General features: G+C 36.4%; 1 protein-coding gene and 1 long non-coding RNA gene across 2 annotated transcripts in view; one reads left to right on the top strand and one right to left on the bottom strand.

Annotated features, from left to right (window-relative positions):
- Positions 1-8,064: 8,064 nt before the first annotated feature.
- LOC140328287 (uncharacterized) overlaps positions 8,065-20,132 on the bottom strand; it is a 21,136-nt gene continuing 9,068 nt past the window's right edge. The window contains exon 3 of the long non-coding RNA XR_011920267.1: positions 8,065-8,306. This is a non-coding gene — a long non-coding RNA (uncharacterized lncRNA). The remainder of the gene's footprint in view (positions 8,307-20,132) is intronic.
- Positions 11,979-20,132, top strand: part of KLHL6 (kelch like family member 6) — a gene marked incomplete in the record, with an annotated part of 22,060 nt that continues 13,906 nt past the window's right edge. Inside the window, 2 exon segments of the mRNA XM_072407758.1 lie at positions 11,979-12,381; positions 18,940-19,105. Coding sequence (XP_072263859.1) covers positions 12,122-12,381; positions 18,940-19,105 — 426 coding nt within the window.

The following is a 20,132-nucleotide window of genomic DNA, read 5'->3' as shown; positions in this document are numbered from 1 at the left end:
CCTGATTTTTTTAAGCTCTCAAAGGCTGGAGAGAATACACTTTGATAAGTGAAGCTGTATTGGATCTGGTCCAGGATTCAAAACATTTGCTAGCAAATAGCAAATGATTTTAAGGAATCCATTCCAGGTTTACTGGATCACCCAGCTTCACTGATCAAAGAGTATTCTCTCCAGCCTTGGAGAGCTTTAGTAAATCAGGGCCTCTGACTCCCTAGCAACAATACAAAGCTAAAATACCAATATTTGGGTGGAGTTGACCTTTAAAACACTGACTAAAATAGCTCTATGTTTCACCAGTTATTTATGTAATATTTACCTGTAGCATTTGTTCTTAAAAAATAACATCATAATGCATTTTCTCCCTAAGACTGGAAGTGTGTTGTTGACAAGATCTAATGAATGGTAAGTTGCAATATATATCAGTTTTTTTCCTGGGTTTATATACAATTTTAACGTATATAAATATCTTACTGCCAAAGGATTTGTCATGCTGTTCAGCCCATCTTGTGATTCGCACACAGCTTTGCCTAGCTGCAATAGCAGACAGGTGACGCTATTACTATTTTTGTAATAACGCTTTTTTTGTCCAGTATTGTACCCAAACTGAAAGCAAAATAAGAGCCAAATAGGCAAATGGTTGAGGCAGTTGGCAGGGGAAAGAAATGAGAAAAAGAACAAAGGTTTAGGGCAGGTAGCAAACATAGGCAAGTCATTACAGAAAGCAATCCAAATACAAGGCTCGGCTGCCAGGTATAGGACAGACAGTGGATGGAGCATTCTTCTTTAAGAAATCCACTTAAAGTGCCAAGTTAGTCACACAAAAATGGTGGCATACAGACTGTTCCACCACTCTGATGAATAACCCTTAAAGTAGTCTCTGGAGATCTAAGGCTACGTACACACGTGCAATTGTTCTCGTCTGATAATCGTCTCAGGGCCGATATACTTATGTGTGTACAGCGCTCGTCATCCATCATCCGAACAACTATCCTGGCGGATCCACGGACGATGGACAACGAACGATCCTAATAGAAGTGAAGGGAGAGAGAGCGAAGCAGGGTGCCGCTCTGTCGTTCTTCCCCTTCCCTCTCCATAGACCAGAATGATGCTGTATGTACAGCACTCGTTCTTGCATCGTGCAGTCGTTAGTCGCTGGAAGGGATCATGAAAGATCCTTTGCAACGACAATTACACACGTGTCTACATAGCCTAAGACAGATTTGGGAAGAAGGTAGCACTGCCCCACAACGGATGAGCTTAGATGAAGAATAAAGGATAGTGTGCTTGTTGAATCAAAGTCCTATTGTCCATGTCACTTCTTTATTTGCAATTAAGCTCAGTTTACATTAGATGTTAATTGCCCTATGTTTATCTACCCCTCCAATTTTCTGGTGTGAAAAAGCTATTTGAATAGCCCATTACTCGCGGTGGTTGAAGGGCAGTGTGGTTATCCATGGTTAAAAACCAGTGACATGCAGAGTTTTGCAAGTAGCATGTGCAAATAACAATGCTTTAAGGTGGCTGTCCGCTATAAATATAAAAGAGAGCTTTACATCTAATTATATGGAAAATGCAGCTGCAGCTTGGAAGCAGCTCTGTGGTCCCATATTGATATCTGGTAAATGTTTTATAATATTTTGACAAACCAACTCCCTGTTGCATTAATTCATATATTGTTATGAATGTATGTATTTAAAAACATTTGGTATTGCCTAATGTATGGCAGAGAGTTCAGAATACATTATTAATGTAAACATGTTTATAGAAAAATGAAGCAGAAGATTTTCACCTGGCATTGGAAATAAGTTGTAAAACCGGTTATGGTATTTGAATAATCAAATCACTAATTATCTGTTCAGTTATTGTGCAATCCTGCTCTTTGTTCCAGTTTCAAAGAAATTTGTACTGACGAAAATGATATATCCTGCAGGCTTTCATCTGCCTTTATGACAGTTAAAGATGCTAGTTGTTGTCTGTGAATAGGGCCAATGTTTTGATTTAGTAGCAAGTAGAAAGCATTATGAAAATCAAAGTTTTATTGTATATACATTTTAGAGCAGAGCCAGGTATAAACAAAACAGAATACAAAGTAGCATTGAAAGCACTGACTACAGAGCTATAAATGAGTGTTATACTGGAACCACATTTTAAAAGAAGCCTCGCCGCATTAAAAAGCATTATCCTGCCTAAAAAGAGTGGATTTTGATAAGTATAACGTTTATTAGATACATTTACAAGGTTTGGCCCTCTTTCTTCCACAAATAGACTAACAACACTTTATTTGATTTATTTGTCCACAACATATTGTACTGGAAAGGCCTAGGCTCTATCTATGTTCCATTGCGAACTGTAGTCTTGGTTTAATGCCCTTTTTAACATCAAAGGTTTTTTTCTGGTACATCTTTTCATGGACTTTTATTTGGTACCAAACCTTTCTAACTGTAGATGTAAATTTGCTTTGACACTGTTGCAAGAGTTACCTTCACATACCACTGTATAATTTTGGGGTTATTTAAGAAATAATGAGACAGCTGCTGGATCATCAAGTCCTGAACAAATAGGCATTTGAAATATATGCCACTTGTAGAATGATTTACCAGAGATTAGTGCATGATGACACCACACACACAAGAGAACAGGAAACATTTAGCCCGGGGATAAGCACAACCAAGTGACCACCTCTTCTAGAGGCTTTGCTATGGTGCTGCATTCATTGGTTGGCATGATGAAAGATTTGAAAAGGACATGGTTTATTGTAGTACACCTTTGCACACCTTTGCACATCATCAAATATGGCACTTCATTTGGTCTCATTGCAGAGTTTCAAAGAAAGTTGGTGCTAAAATACTTTCTAATGCTGTGTTTGCAGGCTTGAATAGAGAGCAGATACCCAAATAATTCTCATAACGCACCAGGGCTACCAACTAAACATGCCCTCTATGTCCTGGCACAAAAGCAAGACAAGACCCTTGATATCTGAGACAACTTTCCCCAGCATACTCCCTAACGAGGTTGCTATTCTTGGCACCATATCTGGAACACCTGCTTCTATTTTCAGTGATTTAAATTGGCAGTAAATCTAGGGGTGTACTTATTTTTTTCCAGATGACAAATATGCTTTTTTCCGTATTTAAATACAAGAATTATTACACCAGGTCAATTTTATGTGTCATTTGTTGAATCACCTTTATCACCTTTACTATAGGCAATGTTTGAATGGAGATTGAATGTTTGCTTGTTAAAAATTTCAACTCAACAATTTCCATCAGGTGTACTTAATTCTTCACATGACTGTAGATATGGACATCATTTTTTATTTACAGCATATGAGGCAGGGTATATATTTTGGAATATACGGTAACTAGTTAATATTATTGTGCCCAGCTGTTCAGCTGGTATAATCCATTGTATTAGTGGAGCATGTCTCTTGAGAATTTCGTATCAGACAATCTGTTTTTTAGTTCTGGCCAAATTCATTTTCTTAACTGACTAGACTTAAAATTATTGCAAAAATAATATTTCTACAAGCATCTATCGCCTATTCTATAATCTTAATATTACCAGTCCCTTTCAAGAAGCCCTGTGCCAAAGATATATTAAAAACCCTATTATATATTTAATACTCCATTATATATGAAAACCTCAATTTCCACACACATGTAACTCTTTATCAGCTACTGCTGTACTATCTTTTTAGGTCCCTATTCCTATTGGAATCATTTGATAAGCATCTTTACTTGTATATTTGTATAAAGTTTTAGATTTATGCGTTTTTTTTTTTAAATATGTTTGAAACTATAAATATACTGCTGTGCTGTCTGTATGTAGCAATGTACTTTATCATCACTAGAGGTCCTTTATATACAGCTTTTGTCACTGCTCAGCCATTAGTATATGTAAGCAGTTTTTGTTTCTGATGAAGATTAATATCACATTGTCATGATGTATTAAATGTTCCACATTTAAATGTACAAATAAAAATGTAACAAAATATTTAAAAAAGTTCTTCCTCTTTTCCCTCTCTCTTGCTATATGCCAGTCAAGTGAAACCCCTTACAAAATACAAACATTCCATTACAGGAGCAAGAGAAGTACCTTTAAGTCATCTGGTGCTGCAGAGGAAGCAGATAAGAACTTCTCTAGTAAGGAAAGTTTCAAAATTTCAATGTAAAAGGTGATATATAGTTTTTTTCTTTCCTGATTTGTTATGATCAGGATTTTCTAATGTTTAATGTTAGACTATTTTGTGTATCTCTATCCTTATGTCTTGATTTTCTCTAAAGTAAAAGTTTTCACCAGTGGGGGTATGTCTTCTAGTTACGAGCATTCCTTTATACAATTTATTTACGAATACTTTACAATGTCAAAGTTTTGTGTATTAAAAAAAGCATCCACTGAAAAAAAAAGCAGTATTTCTTATGCATCAGTATTTATTGAGATAATACTAATAACTGAACAACAATGGAAAAGCAATGGGGTATGCGGGTTGGGGTCTCTTACTTTGGTATTTTATCTTCTGTATGCTTTTGTAAAAATGAAGCTAATGCATTTGAAAATCTAGTATATGTACTGTGGTCTCCCAATGTCATTTAGCAATCTGGCCTGGCAGATCACTAAACAAACATCCAGCGATGGCCACTGTCATATCCTATGGAGGAAGACACATTGGGGTGCCTCAGCTCATCTTCCACCTTCTCCTCTCCATAGAACTATTCAGCTCTCCTTGTCTACTATCACTGGAAAAAATAGGGACCAAAATCCAACGTCTGTATGAAGCTTTCGTCTGGTTTTCTTATCAATCTTGCTTACCATATAAGCAAGCACTATCTATGCTGATATATTCGTTTTTCTACTTTATGGGTTATGTCAAACCACTTCAAATCTGAAATGTTGTTAACCACACACATTGTTACCAAGGTACTCTGAAGAACCTGCATTTAATCGGGAACATCTAAACCCAAGAAAATGTGATATATTCCACCTTAATAATTCTTAGATATGGTGGCTGCATTCATTTTACTTTTCTATGCTTTTTTCGTATTGATCCTGCCAAAACCACAATTTTCTGCCCTGGGGTAACTACACTTACTTTCTGTACTATGTCTGTGGAGGAGCAGGTTTGTCACCCTCATTTGCTTACTCCTTCTTTGGGCTACAGAATTCTTTCTTTTCCCCTCATCTTCATAACACAGGGGAGAGATGTATTATAGTTCACAGAAAAGAAATTAAAAGAGTCCTTCTACATAGTTTCACTAAAGTGTTGCTAATAGTCATTAAGACATTTATATAACTAAATTTAATACCAGTGAACGTGGTATGTAAAGTACAACAGGCTCCAAGTGCAACCACTTGGAACAAATCTTCAGCAAAGGATGGTTGCAGTAAAGTCAGAAATCCTCATCTGTGTACTGCTTAAAGTGTAACTAAAGTTACACTTTTAAAAATTTTCATTGAGGCTAGGCATTATTGCAGAAAGGGATAGGTGATGTCCCTTCTGCAATTAAAACTCCTACTGCCTGATTGCTCTAGGGAACTGTCACAAACACTGCACTGATCCCTGTGCTTGCTGGGACGTCATCCCAGCACAGCCAATTAAGATGGCGTAAGATTACGAATAAGGAGATAGTGATGCCCTGCGACAGAATGCGAAAAGGTGAGTATAGAGGATTGAAGTTCCACTTGAAGAGAATCAGCAAGACAACCAGGTGGTTAGGCGTTTCAGAATGAGAAGATAGCAATGTGTAATGGTGTCATTTTTTTGAATGACACCCCAATATATTAAAGCAATGTATGGTAACATTTTTCTATACTTTGTAATGTTCTGTGATTTCCCAAAAAAGGGCTGCCTTAATGCAATGCACCAGGTACAAAACTATACGTCTTACCATTTTGTATCATACACATAAACAAATTCTTAATAACTCAGGGAATGTGGCTACTCACATATTTAGGAAAGTATTGTTGTTTTTTACTGTTCTTTTCCATTTTCCCAAGTTCTTTGTGCAACTGTCAGATCTCACTGTCACATTATTTTATTTTTTACATTTATTTTTAAAGTTTTTTTTCATGTATTTGTTTCCATTTTACTCTTTCCATTTAGTATATTTTTGAAGCTTGTTCCTTTTGTTTGTATTACATGTTATCAGGTTTATGTAATGCCAGAAGATGAAGTGTTTGGCTCAATAAACACAGTTTAGTATTCTAAATCTCTTGATTTTGTTTGCACTGAATAGCAACCAGTGGAAAGGATTCCTCATGTGGTTTGGTACAAAGATGAATTTGGCTGTGTGTGTATTCATCTATAAAAACACAAGAAAGAAAAAATGCCTTGTTGTGTATCTGTTTGTTTGCCTGTTTGCTGAAAACAAATAGCATTTTTAGATAAACTATAACTAGTTTGGTCCAAGCAATGTAACTATTCCGTGTATCAGAGAGGTACAGGGTTTTGTAGGGGTTACTATTTAATTCACAAAATGTGCATGTTATAAATGGCATTTACTTCATAATCTTCATAAAAATTGATATCAGTATATCCATACTAATCCTTATAATAATTGATATCTATATCAATCATTATACATTGATAAAGGGCTATGCTTTTTTCTTTATGCTAAAAGTCCTAGCTGTCTGTCTAAATGTATGATGAAGGTCAGCATTATCTGAGCATGGAAAAAATGATGCTGTAGGTTTGGCCATGACAGTGAGTGACAGAGATAATCTACATTTCTACCAGTTACATCAATGATACATCTGCTTATCGTCACCCTTGAAATGAATCCTTTTGAGTCGGAAAAATAAAAGCTGTAATTACTGCTTTTAAAGATACCATTTGCCTGGCAATTCCTAGTTTCAATGACTTCTGAATCACCGATTTTGAACAAATATGGATGTCAGAGAATTTATGGGTGAATCTATTTTTATTTGCATTTCAAAAGGTAAATTCCATTAGAACTGTCATAAGAAAGAACAATATGAGCAATTGTACATCCAATAAGGACTATAGTAAGAAACACATATGAAAGGATGTCAGAGAATTTAGAGTGAAAACAGAACTTCTAATTTTCATACTTAATTCATGTTCTGTGCTTCAGCTAGTAGTTTTAAATGGTATGGCAAACAAAGTTGCCACCATGCTTCTTGTGTATAGGTATCCTAGAAGACCAATAGGTCCATTTATAACAGAAATAAGATGTTGTTCTCCATGACTTGAAAGGTCACAATATTAGACTGGCCTCCCATCATTTCCTCTTTAGCTATGGCACTGCCGTAATTTTTTAAGGCACACCACTGTGCTTTAAAAATATGCAATGTTTTTTTAAAAGCAGTAAAAATAAAAAGACAGTGTTTTACTTATCTTGGTTCATAAGCCAAAAATACTTTCGTCATATTTGAATTCTACAGTTTTGCTGAATGACCTGAAGTAATTTTCACATTCTATGTTCTCGTAATCACTTTTGTACAGAATCTTGGTCAAGAAACCCATACTTTACACTGATGTAACAGGCTCTGCTAGGCTGGACATGCCAGGCAAAATTCACTAGGGAGGAAGGAATGCCATATTTCAATGCCTTACTCCATCTGCTGGATTCAGCATAGATATTACAACAGTATTTTGCCAAGCTTGGTCTTCGACTGCTGTGCCAGAAAAATAAATGACTGCCAAAAAACCTAGATAGCACTAGAGGGAGATTGAACCATATCCCTATTTACATGACAGAATTACATATTGCATGAATCTGCACTTTGCATCAACCTGATCAGTTTTTATTCAATATTATTAGGTGCATGACGTTACAGATGTAGGATTTTGGGTTCAGTTCCCAACAGTGACACAATATCAATTAGCGTATGCATACTTCTTGTCCACGCATACCCTCATACACACTACAAATAGCCCCAGTATGTATTCAGTCACTGTAACTGGGGTATTATTGGAACAAGTTGCTAATAGTAATTATTCAAAACACAGAATATCTTTCAATTATAAAAACAGGTAAACAGGCAGAAAAAAAGTGTTATGACGTGATATGGATATATATAAATATAAATATATATATATATATATATATATATATATATATATACATACTATAGCAGTTAAATCAGGGTCTTATCTTATCTAGTCTTATCTATGTAGTCTTATCTACAACTTCTGTGGCTACGGGAGGTCTTATTGGATATTCTCTGATTTGTTCATAATTCCCCACCAGCGATTTTCCTGAGTCAGAAGTTCTTTTTATCAGTAAATTACAGCAGTTTGGGCAAGTTTTCTCTGCTGATTGTAATCATTCTTTATTTGTTACAGCCTGCAAAAAAAAAAACAACTGAGGATTATCCTAAAGTCTTGTTAAAGTGATAACATTCTATTTAAAATTCAATTTAGTTTATCAGAGAAGACTGTGTGAGCTGTTTAACACAGTTTTATCTCATAGTGTGTAAAAGAACAGCTCTCCCAAATTTACCTAAAATTGTATTAATTGAAAACAGTATTGAAATGCATGCAAAATAATAAAACCTCTGACTTCTGAATGTTAACAGAACCAATACAATTAACACTTAAGAAAAAACGGTACTATATAGCAGCTTTCTAATCCTTAGATAAGGTGACTGCATTTGTTTTCCTTGGAATTTTTTTTTTTTATTTGTACCTGGTAATTCTGCCAGTAAAACACTTCTTAGGTCCTAGGTAGACTATGAGACATAGAATAAGAATGAGGCTTGTCTTTACTAAGAATTGTAATGGCCACAGAATAAGCCTTGTCAATGTAATTAATATTATTACACAGCATTTATAAAGCGCCGTACAAAATCTATAGTCATATCACTAACTGTCCCTCAAAGGGGCTCATAATCCATTGTTCCTACCATATTCATATGTCTTTAATATAGTCCAAAGTCAATTTTGGGGGGTAGCCAAATAACCTGCATCTTTTTGGGATGTGGAAGGAAACCCATGTAAACATAAGGGTAACCTGAAAAATCCATGCAGATAGTGTCCTGGCTGAGATTCAAACCTGGGACCTAGTGCTGTAAAGGTAAGAGTGCTAACCACTGAGCCACCATGCTGCCCTGTGTAATGTTCATTTGGTGAGCCAGGATCACTTTAAGTTCTAGAACTTCTCCACAGGGCAGTGATGGTTGGATGCCAGTTGCTACACGGGTGTTACCTTTGTGGGCATAAGTAACAACCAATCCCTGCTCTGCTGCAGGTATTTTTAGTTTTTTGGTGGGTAGATTTCAAGTGTTCAAATGTGAGAGAACTGAGTGCTGGGAGGTCTCTCTTGTAGCTGCTGTTAGGATGGGGGATAAGGGAAGTCAGCCCTGAAGGTCTCAGTGGCTGGAAGCTACAAGCTTTAAGGATTTTATCCTGCAGCTGCTCATATTTCCTTTTTTTAATGTACAATCTTTATTTTATTATAACAAAGTGGGAAGATAAAGTTCAATGAAAAGGAGTTACAAGGAAAAGGGAGACAAGCACAGATACTCAATAGTAATATAGACTGTTCCAAACAAGGTAAAGTCCCAAACCAACATTCATTTTTCGAGACAAGTATCATAGGAAAATAATTAGTGGTCTTTAGTGAGGTTAGTGAGGTGTCAGCATTGATTTTTGATCTGCTTATGATTGCCAGGTGTAACGGGAATTTGTATGGTAGAGTTGTACTAACCTTTGTAATGCTCTGTTAACCTTGACCTGTCCTGTGTATCGGACTTTTATTATAAAAATACAAAAAAATGTTGTGAGTTATTGAGGTAACCCACCAAGAAGAACCTGAGCTCAAACGGCTGATCCTTTAGGGGTGAGTGCTACACTTATACTGGCATTGGTGCTAGCAATTTTATTTCAAATGCATTCTCTCTTCTGATGTGACTAGCAGGTGCATATATAGCTTTATCATAATATGCTATTTCCCTGTTTTTTTTTTAGAAACATGAAGGTTGTAGCTATAGCCCCTGGACATCCACTTGGCCCTAGTCCTCTGTCACTGGTTGCTTTGTGGATGATTTGGCTGACCTCACTCTGACCTGACCTTAGTCTCTAAGTTCATCAGGACAACAAAACAGGGCTGACAAACAGTTACCTTCCTCACTTCTCTCCCCCATATCATGAAGGGTCTGGGTTCTTTAGATTTCAGTGAAAGCATGGAACAGTAGTGGCTGATAGCAGTCAGCAGAGAGCACAGGAAGTTACCAGCTGGTATAATTTTTGGCAACATCAACAGGTATTTTTTTCACTTACCAAATTTTGATTAAAAAACATTTTAAATACTACATTTAAGAGACCAGCAGCAAACAAATAAAAGAAGTTCATTGTTAGGGTTTACTAATCATTTGAAAATACTTTAAAAAGAAAGGTAAACTAAATCACATATAAAAGTGCTAATCGTAGCAGTGATAACCATGCATACAAACACGGCCCTGCGTGATCCTTGTCCATCTTGATTTGCCATAGCCTACATCTGTAATATAATGATTTCATACACACCTACACAAAGTGCTATGTCTGTTAAAACCACTTTAGTTATAATGAGTTTGGTAATAGATGGTCGGCTTCTGGACCTAAAATAACAACATATTCGGTCAAAATATTTTTTTCCAAAAACAGGTTATTCAAGATTCAAAATAATTCACATTTTTTTCTACTTAAAGAACATGGCTACTATTCACGTCCTATATTTTTTTTCAAGCAATGCAGTATGTTCGGTTAGTTTGTGTTCACAATTTGTCAGCTACTGAAAAAAGAGCAGAATTTAGGGTAAAGGTGTTTTAGGGACAGCTTGTAATACACTGTGTTTGAAAATTGGCAGCACCTGGACTTAAATCTGGCACATTTTGATTATCAAAAATCAGCTTGGCAAAGGTTGTCAAATCCACGGTAGCAAAACATGAAAAAATGATTCTCCATTGAGAGAGAAGTTAACGTATGTTGACCTGTTATGTAAAGTGTGAAGACAAAAAGACAAAAAAAAGGATTATATTGAAAATTACTTTTTCCAAAATACCAAATCAATAATAAAATAATTGGTCTAGTATAACAGTAGTTATGTAGTAAATGTTTGTAAAGATAGTTGTAAATGTTTGTGCGTCAGAACAAAAAGAGGAACAGATGGATTGATTTCCAAAAGAGGGACAGTCCCTCCAAATCTAGGACAGTTAAGCAATGTGCACAGCCCAAAATGAAATAGAAGCAAATTTATTAGCACTTCTTTTTTTATGGAACTCATCCCCCAGACCCTGAGCATCAGAGCAATCATATTTATTTATGAATTGTCTCCCTAGATTCACACATAAGATGAAACTTAAAGCACGTCAGTCACATAAAGAAAAACTATGCTCTGGATTTCCCTGATTTAAAAAGTAATTTTACACCCTTTATGATTTTTTTTGCTTGTGCAAGCTAATGCCTTTTATTTACTTTTTATGGAGAAAAGTTAGTTTTACTTTATGTGCACTACATGCATCTGCCAGTCTGGTAGGGTACTACAATTTATTTATGAATGGATATAGTGCTGGCATATTCTGTAGTGTTTAAAACAGTCCATAGCCATGCCACTAACTGTCTTTCAGAGGAGTTCATGATCAAATGTACCTAGCATAGTTATACATCATTATTATATTCTTTATGTGGTTTGCATGTTGGAGAAAATTCACAATACATGAGGAAATCATAAAAACTCCTTGCTGTTGGTGTTCTGGACCAGACATGAGCCTGGGACCCCAGTGCTGCACAGCCAGAATGCTAGCCACTACGTGCCACTTAGATAAAAGCTGTAAAATGGCACATCACATCTGTAGGACTACTGCTGAAACATAATTTATTAAGTGGGTAAAAATACAACTTTTGTTGTTCCTCTAGTTTATTTAAGGAGACCCACCTGTGACTGTGGTCTATATGTTTAGTGTTCATGATGAATTTTGTAATGCTAATCACTTTTCTCTTATCCAATGAGGCTGGTGCATGTTGGTTGTCAACTAAGAAAGTTAAAAGTTTCCTGTTTTGCGTCTGACAGTTGTAGATAACTTTAGAGCCATAGGCAGGAAATCCGTTTTACTTGTTAAGTGTGACCTAACTGCATCTAACGAAAAGAGCCAGACATACCACACACACAGCGTCACAACAATGGGAGAAACTATGGAAAACAATTCAGGTAACTTCATCATTTCCCTCAACAGCGAATGTCCCAAAGAACTGGGGGAGCTAATTGAAAAATCGAGTGAAGACATCCGAAAATTTGATGATACTGGATTTACATTGGCTCTTCAGAATGGACTGGAAAACCTCAGGCTAGAGAAGTCCCTGACAGATGTAGTTTTGTGTGTTGGAACCAGTGTGTTCTCCTGTCATCGGGTTGTACTGGCAGCTGCCAGCAATTATTTTAGGTAAGTGTGTCACAATATCTGTGCAATAATTTTAGGTATATTGTCATTTGAAAAGTAATGACTTAGATCTTGTTATTTTTAGTTTAAATTTTATCTGGCAATTAGTAAGCAAGAGCCTATAAATAGTATTTATTGCCTATTTATATTGTATGGTCATGCATCCAATGCACCCTACTGCATGCCATGGGTTCTGTGTTATCTATGCTGATATATACACAGCTTTTTTTGCTGTTATAGTTGACACATGGTATGAAGAAAAAGTTTAACATTTTGGTAGGCACAGCGAAATCTGTAACACCATGTAGAAGTCAAATAAATTGTACACCATGAAAGCCTAGCATTGATCTTTTATCATAGTAGTAAAAATGTAAATATGTGGCCACTTGTGTAGAATGAAGTGTGTGCTAATAGTGCTAATGCTTATTTTGAGGGTTATACTCCGGATTGGGGGTTTAGTCCAAATCATGGATTAGTTTATAAGTATAGTAAGTAAGATAAGTATACTAGTAAATGTATTGAAAATGATTGATAAGTGCTTGAAATCTGAATTTCAAAGCCCAGGTTGGTGGTGGGGGTAGACAACATTAGATTGCGTTGTTCACCTAATTTGACAATTTTCTCAAATATTTTTTGTTCCAGCTAATGTAATTATTACATTTTTGTGTTCTATTTTGCATAAATTAATTTATAAAGATTTGATCAAAATGCCAACATCCCAATAACAATAACTGATAACATAAAATATTATCTCCAACTCTTGGACACCCTATGGACTCTTTAGGCAATAAATTCTTATCCATCCATCAAATAGGTATACATAAAATACATTTCAATCCTTAAAAACACATTTGTATAAAACAAGACAGTAATTTTTGCAATACATTCATATTCACAAATGCATTCCCCATATTTGTCTATGCTCAACGCGTTTCACGGATATCTTCTCTGTTTTCTTCAGGAGTAACTATCAAAACGTGAGGACGCTTAATCTCCAAAAATAATAATTCATATATCAGTCTTTTATCACATTATTATTCATCAATATTTGTATTAAAAATTATGAACATACTATATTTGCCATGCAATTTTCCTAGGTGTTTCCATCCATTTTTGTTGGCTGCAGGCAGGGAGAATTTTGAGACCCTTGTATGTATTATAATTATGCTGCAAAAATACTGTGCTGTTTTATACAAATGGGTTTTTAAGGATTGAAATCAAATGTATTTTATGTAGAATTTATTGCCTAAAAGTTCCTAAGGTCTCAAAGAGTTGGAGAGAATACTTGTTATCAATTATTCTATACTGCATAGATAAACATACTTTACATGTGAATGTTTTTAAGTGTATATATATAAACTATGTTTTTTGAGTAAGTTTTAGTTTGCATGTTTTGCAGTTTAGAAATGTCTAAACCGATTGTCTATATAATTTTAAATATTTGTATAAAATCCTTTATATATAGCCAGTTAATGTGAATTCATGTTTCAGTGTGTGCTTGGGTTTTATCCCTGCAAAGTCCCCACCAAACACCAGGTCTGATGGAACTGCAATTAGTTGGTAATGTGTTATTACATTATGCATTAGTCCAAAAGGTGGATGCAACATCTGGTCCTTGCCCCTGCCGAGTCCAATCCAAGAAGAGGTTCCAATCACAAGTCTAGCACTGTCTAAAAACACTCTTCTCTACACAGAATCTGTGTATTTGTAGCTTAGATATAGATAGTTATAATGCAATAGATTGATGGAAGTTTTAAACTGCTGTCATTCTTTTTTCCGTGCCATCTGGGTCTCATTATGGATCTTTCCTTTCACTTTCTGTCCTCAAGACTCAACAGAAAGTGAGAAAATATCTTTCCAAGGTGAAGAAAATCCCCTTGTAGACAGTTTTTTTAGACAGTTGTCACATGAACAATTGTCCCTGTCAAAAGGGTTTCACAAAACAGAAGGTCACCATTGCTTTTATTCCCAGTGACATTAATGACCAGGACAATTTGAAGACAGCAGACAGCTAAACAAACTTCACAGTGGTTCCTACTCACTGCTCTGAGTTCACAAAAAAAGGATTTGCCGATAGGTATACTTTAGTAAATATGCACTAAAATTTCATAATAATCTAGGCACAGCACAGCTGGTGGAATATTTTATGTATTACTTAAAAATACGTGACCTTCTGCCTATCAAAGAGCTCCTTTTTTGTGACAGATTCCCTTTATGTGTGGATAATGTTTGCTTAGACTTCTTGGGGGCCATTTCAGATTTGCAGTGAGCCACAGTGTTCTGCGTCATGTTTAGCTGCGATACCTTCTTCTCACATTGGGCCTGATTTAATAAAGCTCTCCAAGGCTGGAGAGGATACACTTTTATCAGTGAAGCTGGGAGACACAGAAAACCTGAAACCGTTCTGGTCCAGGACTAAAAACATTTGATACATTTGATAACAATAGCAGATGACTTTTAAGAAATCCATCCAGTTTTTCTGGATCACCCAGCTTCACTAACTAAAGTGTATCCTCTACAGTATTAGGAGAGCTTTAATAAATTAGGCCCATTGGGTTGGGAATATTTTCTTGCATGCAGCTGGTTGCAGTTAGGTTCCTATAAGTCAGCGGTCGCCAACCGGTGCCCCACTAGAAATTTTTGTTGGTCCTCGGCTCTGGCCGATGAACCACCGAGCGGGGTCAGAAGAAGGACCCCGCTGGTGGGGGCTCACCGGCCAGAGCCGCTGACAATGTTCCGAGTACAAATCCAGGGACACAACCCGCCCACTCTCCCTTCGCAGGCTCAGATCTACGATGAAAAAAAAGCAGGGTTATGCCATCATGACATCACTATAGGCGAGGTTTCTCCCCCTTTGAGTGATACCCGGCTCCCCGCGCATGCACGGTCAGAAGCCGGTAATTTTAGTGGTCCGCAGGACCAAAAAGGTTGGCGACCACTGCTATAAGTGATATATCTCTTTTAGACGCATGTTTATTGAAGATGAAGTTCTGTGCAGTGGGCATAGCTGTGTGGATGCAACCTATGGTGCAGTTTGCCTCCTTTGGCCACACAGCAGTAGTTGGTTGTACATGGTTGTAAGCAGGGGGAAACCATGTGTTTTTGCACTACAGGTCTAAAAGAACCCTTATTATTTGCTTAAACATACCATACCTACAGAAACACTATATAGTTTTCTTCTTTTCGTTTGCTTTATACTGTTTAGCTTTTTATCACCATCAATATAACAGTATATTTTTTTCCATCACAGCACAGCATATTGTTCTTTTCTGCTACACTTAATAAAATCAAATGCTTTGTATACATTTTAAAAAACAGCCTGGCTATCACCTGAGCTTTTTATTCCTTCTATCTTCCTATCACTGCTTGCTTATTTTAGTCTTACTGGAATAAACATTAATATTTTATTAAACAATTTTATTATTTTTTTCTCAGGAAACTATGAGTAAATGGTTTTAGTATGCCTTTTCTTTATTTACTTGTGTTTTATTAGTACTACAATAATAATTGTCCTGGTCCCTTTCCACTGCCAATGGTTTTATATGGATAAATCTAGAACAATGTGAAACCTGAACGTAGTAGAAGTGCTTTGTGTATATAAAGCAGGAGAAGTTGTTTATAACTATTGATATATAACACCCAGTTGTAAAAAATATTACTACATGCACATACAAGGGAACAACTCAAGGTATGATCCAAGGGAATGTTCATGTGCACTTTTTACATTGAGCTTTAAAGTGAATACATTCCTTAACAATACATTTCTATTTGCTATCACATTGTGTTCTGTTAAATTTACATTTAAAGCATTTTGTTTTACCTGTTCAATAAAACAATGTTTATGTCAGTAATTCAGACCTGTCCTGTGTCCAGAAATTGGGAGCTTCCCAAAACACTCCCTTCAATGCTGAGAGGCATTTGGGGTGCTATTTATAAAGCAGGGACTCCAAAAGGCCATCTCCCCACCATATGATATGATTTCAGCATTTTTTTTATTGGTATCTGTCTTGCTCAGCCCAAAATAGGAGGCTCCTATTATCCTAAATGGAGCTTTGGAATGTTTGGTTTTCAGTAGGATAAATAATCTAAAACGCATAGCGAACTTCATCTAAATCTAAATCTTTGGGGCAAATTTATACTTGGTGATTAAATTGCCTGCCTAAAATTTAGCTGTAACTCTGGTCAGCATCTCATTTTATTAATGTATCTATTGCCAGGTGTCAAAATGCACAGTGGGCCAAAATTAAAAACATAGACAAAGTCGTGGGCCAACCATGAAATTTATTGAAAAAATTGAGGAAATCTTTCCTTTTCATTAGATATAAACCTTTTCATATGGAAACAAAGAGGTTTTGCTTCACATTCAATCTGTAACAAGCCTAGAATAGTAAAAGAGGCATAAGCCATAACCTTTTTGCACAGGCTAACAATATTGATTATTATTGGAGTAGCAAGGAAAAGTATAGCTGAGGGGGAATGCTGGAAACAGGACAGACGCAGCCAATGTGGGGCTGGAACTCCCCCTACATTGAAATAGTGCCGCTACGAAAATTCCTGGCATTACTTGCGTCTATAAAACAGTCCAGTGCGGGGCCACGCATAGGCAGAAAGCCCGCTCTGCTGGTCTATAAACGCGAGTGATGCCGGTAATTGTAGTAGCGGCACTATTTCAGTGCAGCGATGCAGGATGTTGGGGGCTAGATTTGGCCCCCGGATAAGAGTTTGACACCCCTGATCTAAGCCAAAACGTTTTTTAAGTTTTAGTAAAGTAGGGGAGGGTTTAAACACAGTCAGTTTTAGTCTGTTTTTTTTTTCTTTTGAGAACTGTATCTAATTAGGGAGATTTCCTTTCTGTCCTAAAACCTCAACAGGAAGTTAGTCAATATCTTTTCTATGAGAAGGAAATCCCCTCTAAGGCAACTGTCACAAGAACAAGTATATCTCTTGGAAGATTTCTCCTGTATTCCTGTTCTAGTGGCAACTCCAAACTTTGGGTTTATCTTAATTTTATTCCCTCAGTAATCATTAGGATAAACTGAGAGAGTAAAGCTGCGTACACACTTCCAATTTTTATCGTTCAAAATGAACGACGAACAAACGACGAACGATCGATTGGGCAAAAATTGTTCGTAAAAAAAGTAACCAACGACGCCGACGAAAGAGGAAAGTCGTTGGAAATGAACGACCGGACCGGCGGATCGGATTGGACGACGATCGTTGACCATCGTTCGTGTGTACGATCGTTCATTGATCGTCCATGGTCTGAGCATGCGTGATGAATGAACGTTCCTGTGGTGCACGTAACTTCCTGTATCGTTCAAACGATCGAATCTATTGTGTGTACAATATCTACGAACGATCGTGTCGTTATCTGTATGTACAGGATCGGTGCTATACGATCGTTCGCTACCAACGATAATAATTGGAAGTGTGTACGTAGCTTAACTCTGAGTCTGACAGAGCGACCTAATGGGGCACAGCCAGCAACATAAACTTGATAGTGGGTCTATCCTATCACCACTCTCTCTAAATAAAAAAAATGCCTTAAAGGTCAGGAGCCACACACATTTTTTAGTATTTCTGTAACAGTCAGCATAAAAATAAGAAAGGAATGATTTACAAAGTGTCCGAGCTTTAAGATGACAAATTAGCAAGCACTGTCAAAAACTAGACTTCTCAGTTGTGGACTGGTTGTTTAACATGAAACCATTGGGTTTGCACAGTAGGAAGCTGGTTTCTGCAAGTAATTTTTTGCATTAAGAAATAGTGTTCTCCTCCCAGTTGCAAAACAGGCAAGGAACATTCAGTTTACCCAGAGCTTTTGTTCTTAGTATATTTAAAGCGTGAGAAGTTTTGTATTTCCATGTTTTTTTATTGTATTACTATTCTTGTCATCTGAATATAATTTACAGAAATTGTGCCAGGATTTTCAACCAGGATATTTTTGTCCCTGGAAATGTGCCTGGTTTTCCGTACTAGCCAACAGAATCCATGTTCTGCATCTATTAACAATGATCTTTAGATGTACCTTTTGTGGAAGAATTAAACTCCCGCAAAACAATATATAATGACAATACATTTAATAAGAGTAGACACTCCTATGTGCTTTGTGTGCAAGATACTGCATTGCACCCACACTTTACAAATCATTTTTAAAATGCAGTGTCCCTCATCGTGTCCTCTGCTTAACCATGCACAAAATTCACAATAGTAAGGGGGCTTAGGCACATGACCTGGTAAACGGTGACTGTTTTCCTCCTCCGCCTCCCTACACCTTTTTCTTTTTCTCATTCATTAATAAAATAGGAATTCTGAGGCAAGAGCACATTCATAAAATACACTCTGCGAATATTTTTACTATGAAAAACATTTTAGTGGGCATCTCTAGGCAAGAACTGCCACCCCCACTATTCCCCCCATGGGATTTTCATTTCCTTAAACTATTTCCATTTCAAACTTTTGAACTGTTTACATGTGCCATTGCTCAACTTCTTCCTAATATTTTTTTATGAAATTACATCAGAACACATGACTAAAACTTTCACTTCATGTGTTTCTTAGGGCCATGTTCTGCAATGATTTGAAGGAGAAGTACGAGGAAAAGATTATAATTAAAGGGGTGGATGCAGAAACCATGGAGGTTATTTTGGATTATGCATACACAAGCAAAATGGTGATTACAAAACAAAATGTGCAAAAAATTTTGGAGGCTGCAAGTCTATTTCAAGTAAGTGTTTAATTTAATTACAAAATTATTTACAAAGTGATATTCCAGGTGTTTAGTTCTCTTGGTTGTATACTGAAATGATTGAACGATACCCTATTTTTTGATATATATATATATATAATTTTTTCATTTAAGGGTGGCTGTCTCTGCATTATTAATTAAATGCTTTACATTTACAGCTGTAGTATTAGCCCCATCCTGCATAAATTACAGTGTACATTGAAGCAAAAATAAAAGAGGTGTAAAAAATATTTAAAATACTTTTTGAGAAAATAATACAATACAATACATGCACATTTTCCCATGTGTTTAAAAATGCAGCAAGTACAGAAGTACTTATACAACGTTGTCACCTCACTACAGGAGCTCACTATATGTTTTAAAGAAACAAAGCATGAGAAAATGTGAGCATATTGCAAACTTTAAGCAGGCACAGGTAGTTTAGATTCTTTTGGGCTTGGTGCTTTTTGACCCATGCTGGGGATTGGGGACCTTCTCTTAAAATAGCTGGGCTTGATGTGGCATTTAGAGCATCTTGTATTAAAAGGGAAACTTGTGAAAACTCAGGATAACCCAGTGAGAAATCAGTCATATATACTAAAACTAACAGGATGGCAATGAAAGCAATGAAAACCAGGATCCACATCCACTGTTTGGAAGCATTACCAGGCACCTTCTATCATGTATATATTGATAATTTTACAGTTGTAGGTCCAGAATTACAAACAAAGATTTTCTGACACAACATACTTGCTTGAACTGTTGCCCAGCAGTAAACATTCTGAAGACATCTGTAGATTTTTGGATTCATTTAGCATAATCCCTCTGCAGCCAGTATGCAAGCAAAGATTGTTTTAGTAGCATTTTTAAACTAAAGGCGTCATTTCCTGTTGCTGTTGTCATTTATGTACTATCCCTGTGTATTCAGCTAATGTTTGCAAAGCTAAGGACCTTCCTTGTTTTTTTAAGACTTCCTTATCTATATTGGCCATTTGATAAGGACCGGGTGGGATAATCTGTCAAAAAA

This window comes from Pyxicephalus adspersus, chromosome 4 (assembly GCF_032062135.1).
Source record: "Pyxicephalus adspersus chromosome 4, UCB_Pads_2.0, whole genome shotgun sequence".
Classification (NCBI taxonomy): domain Eukaryota; kingdom Metazoa; phylum Chordata; class Amphibia; order Anura; family Pyxicephalidae; genus Pyxicephalus; species Pyxicephalus adspersus.
This window is presented reverse-complemented; position numbering and strand designations above follow the sequence as displayed.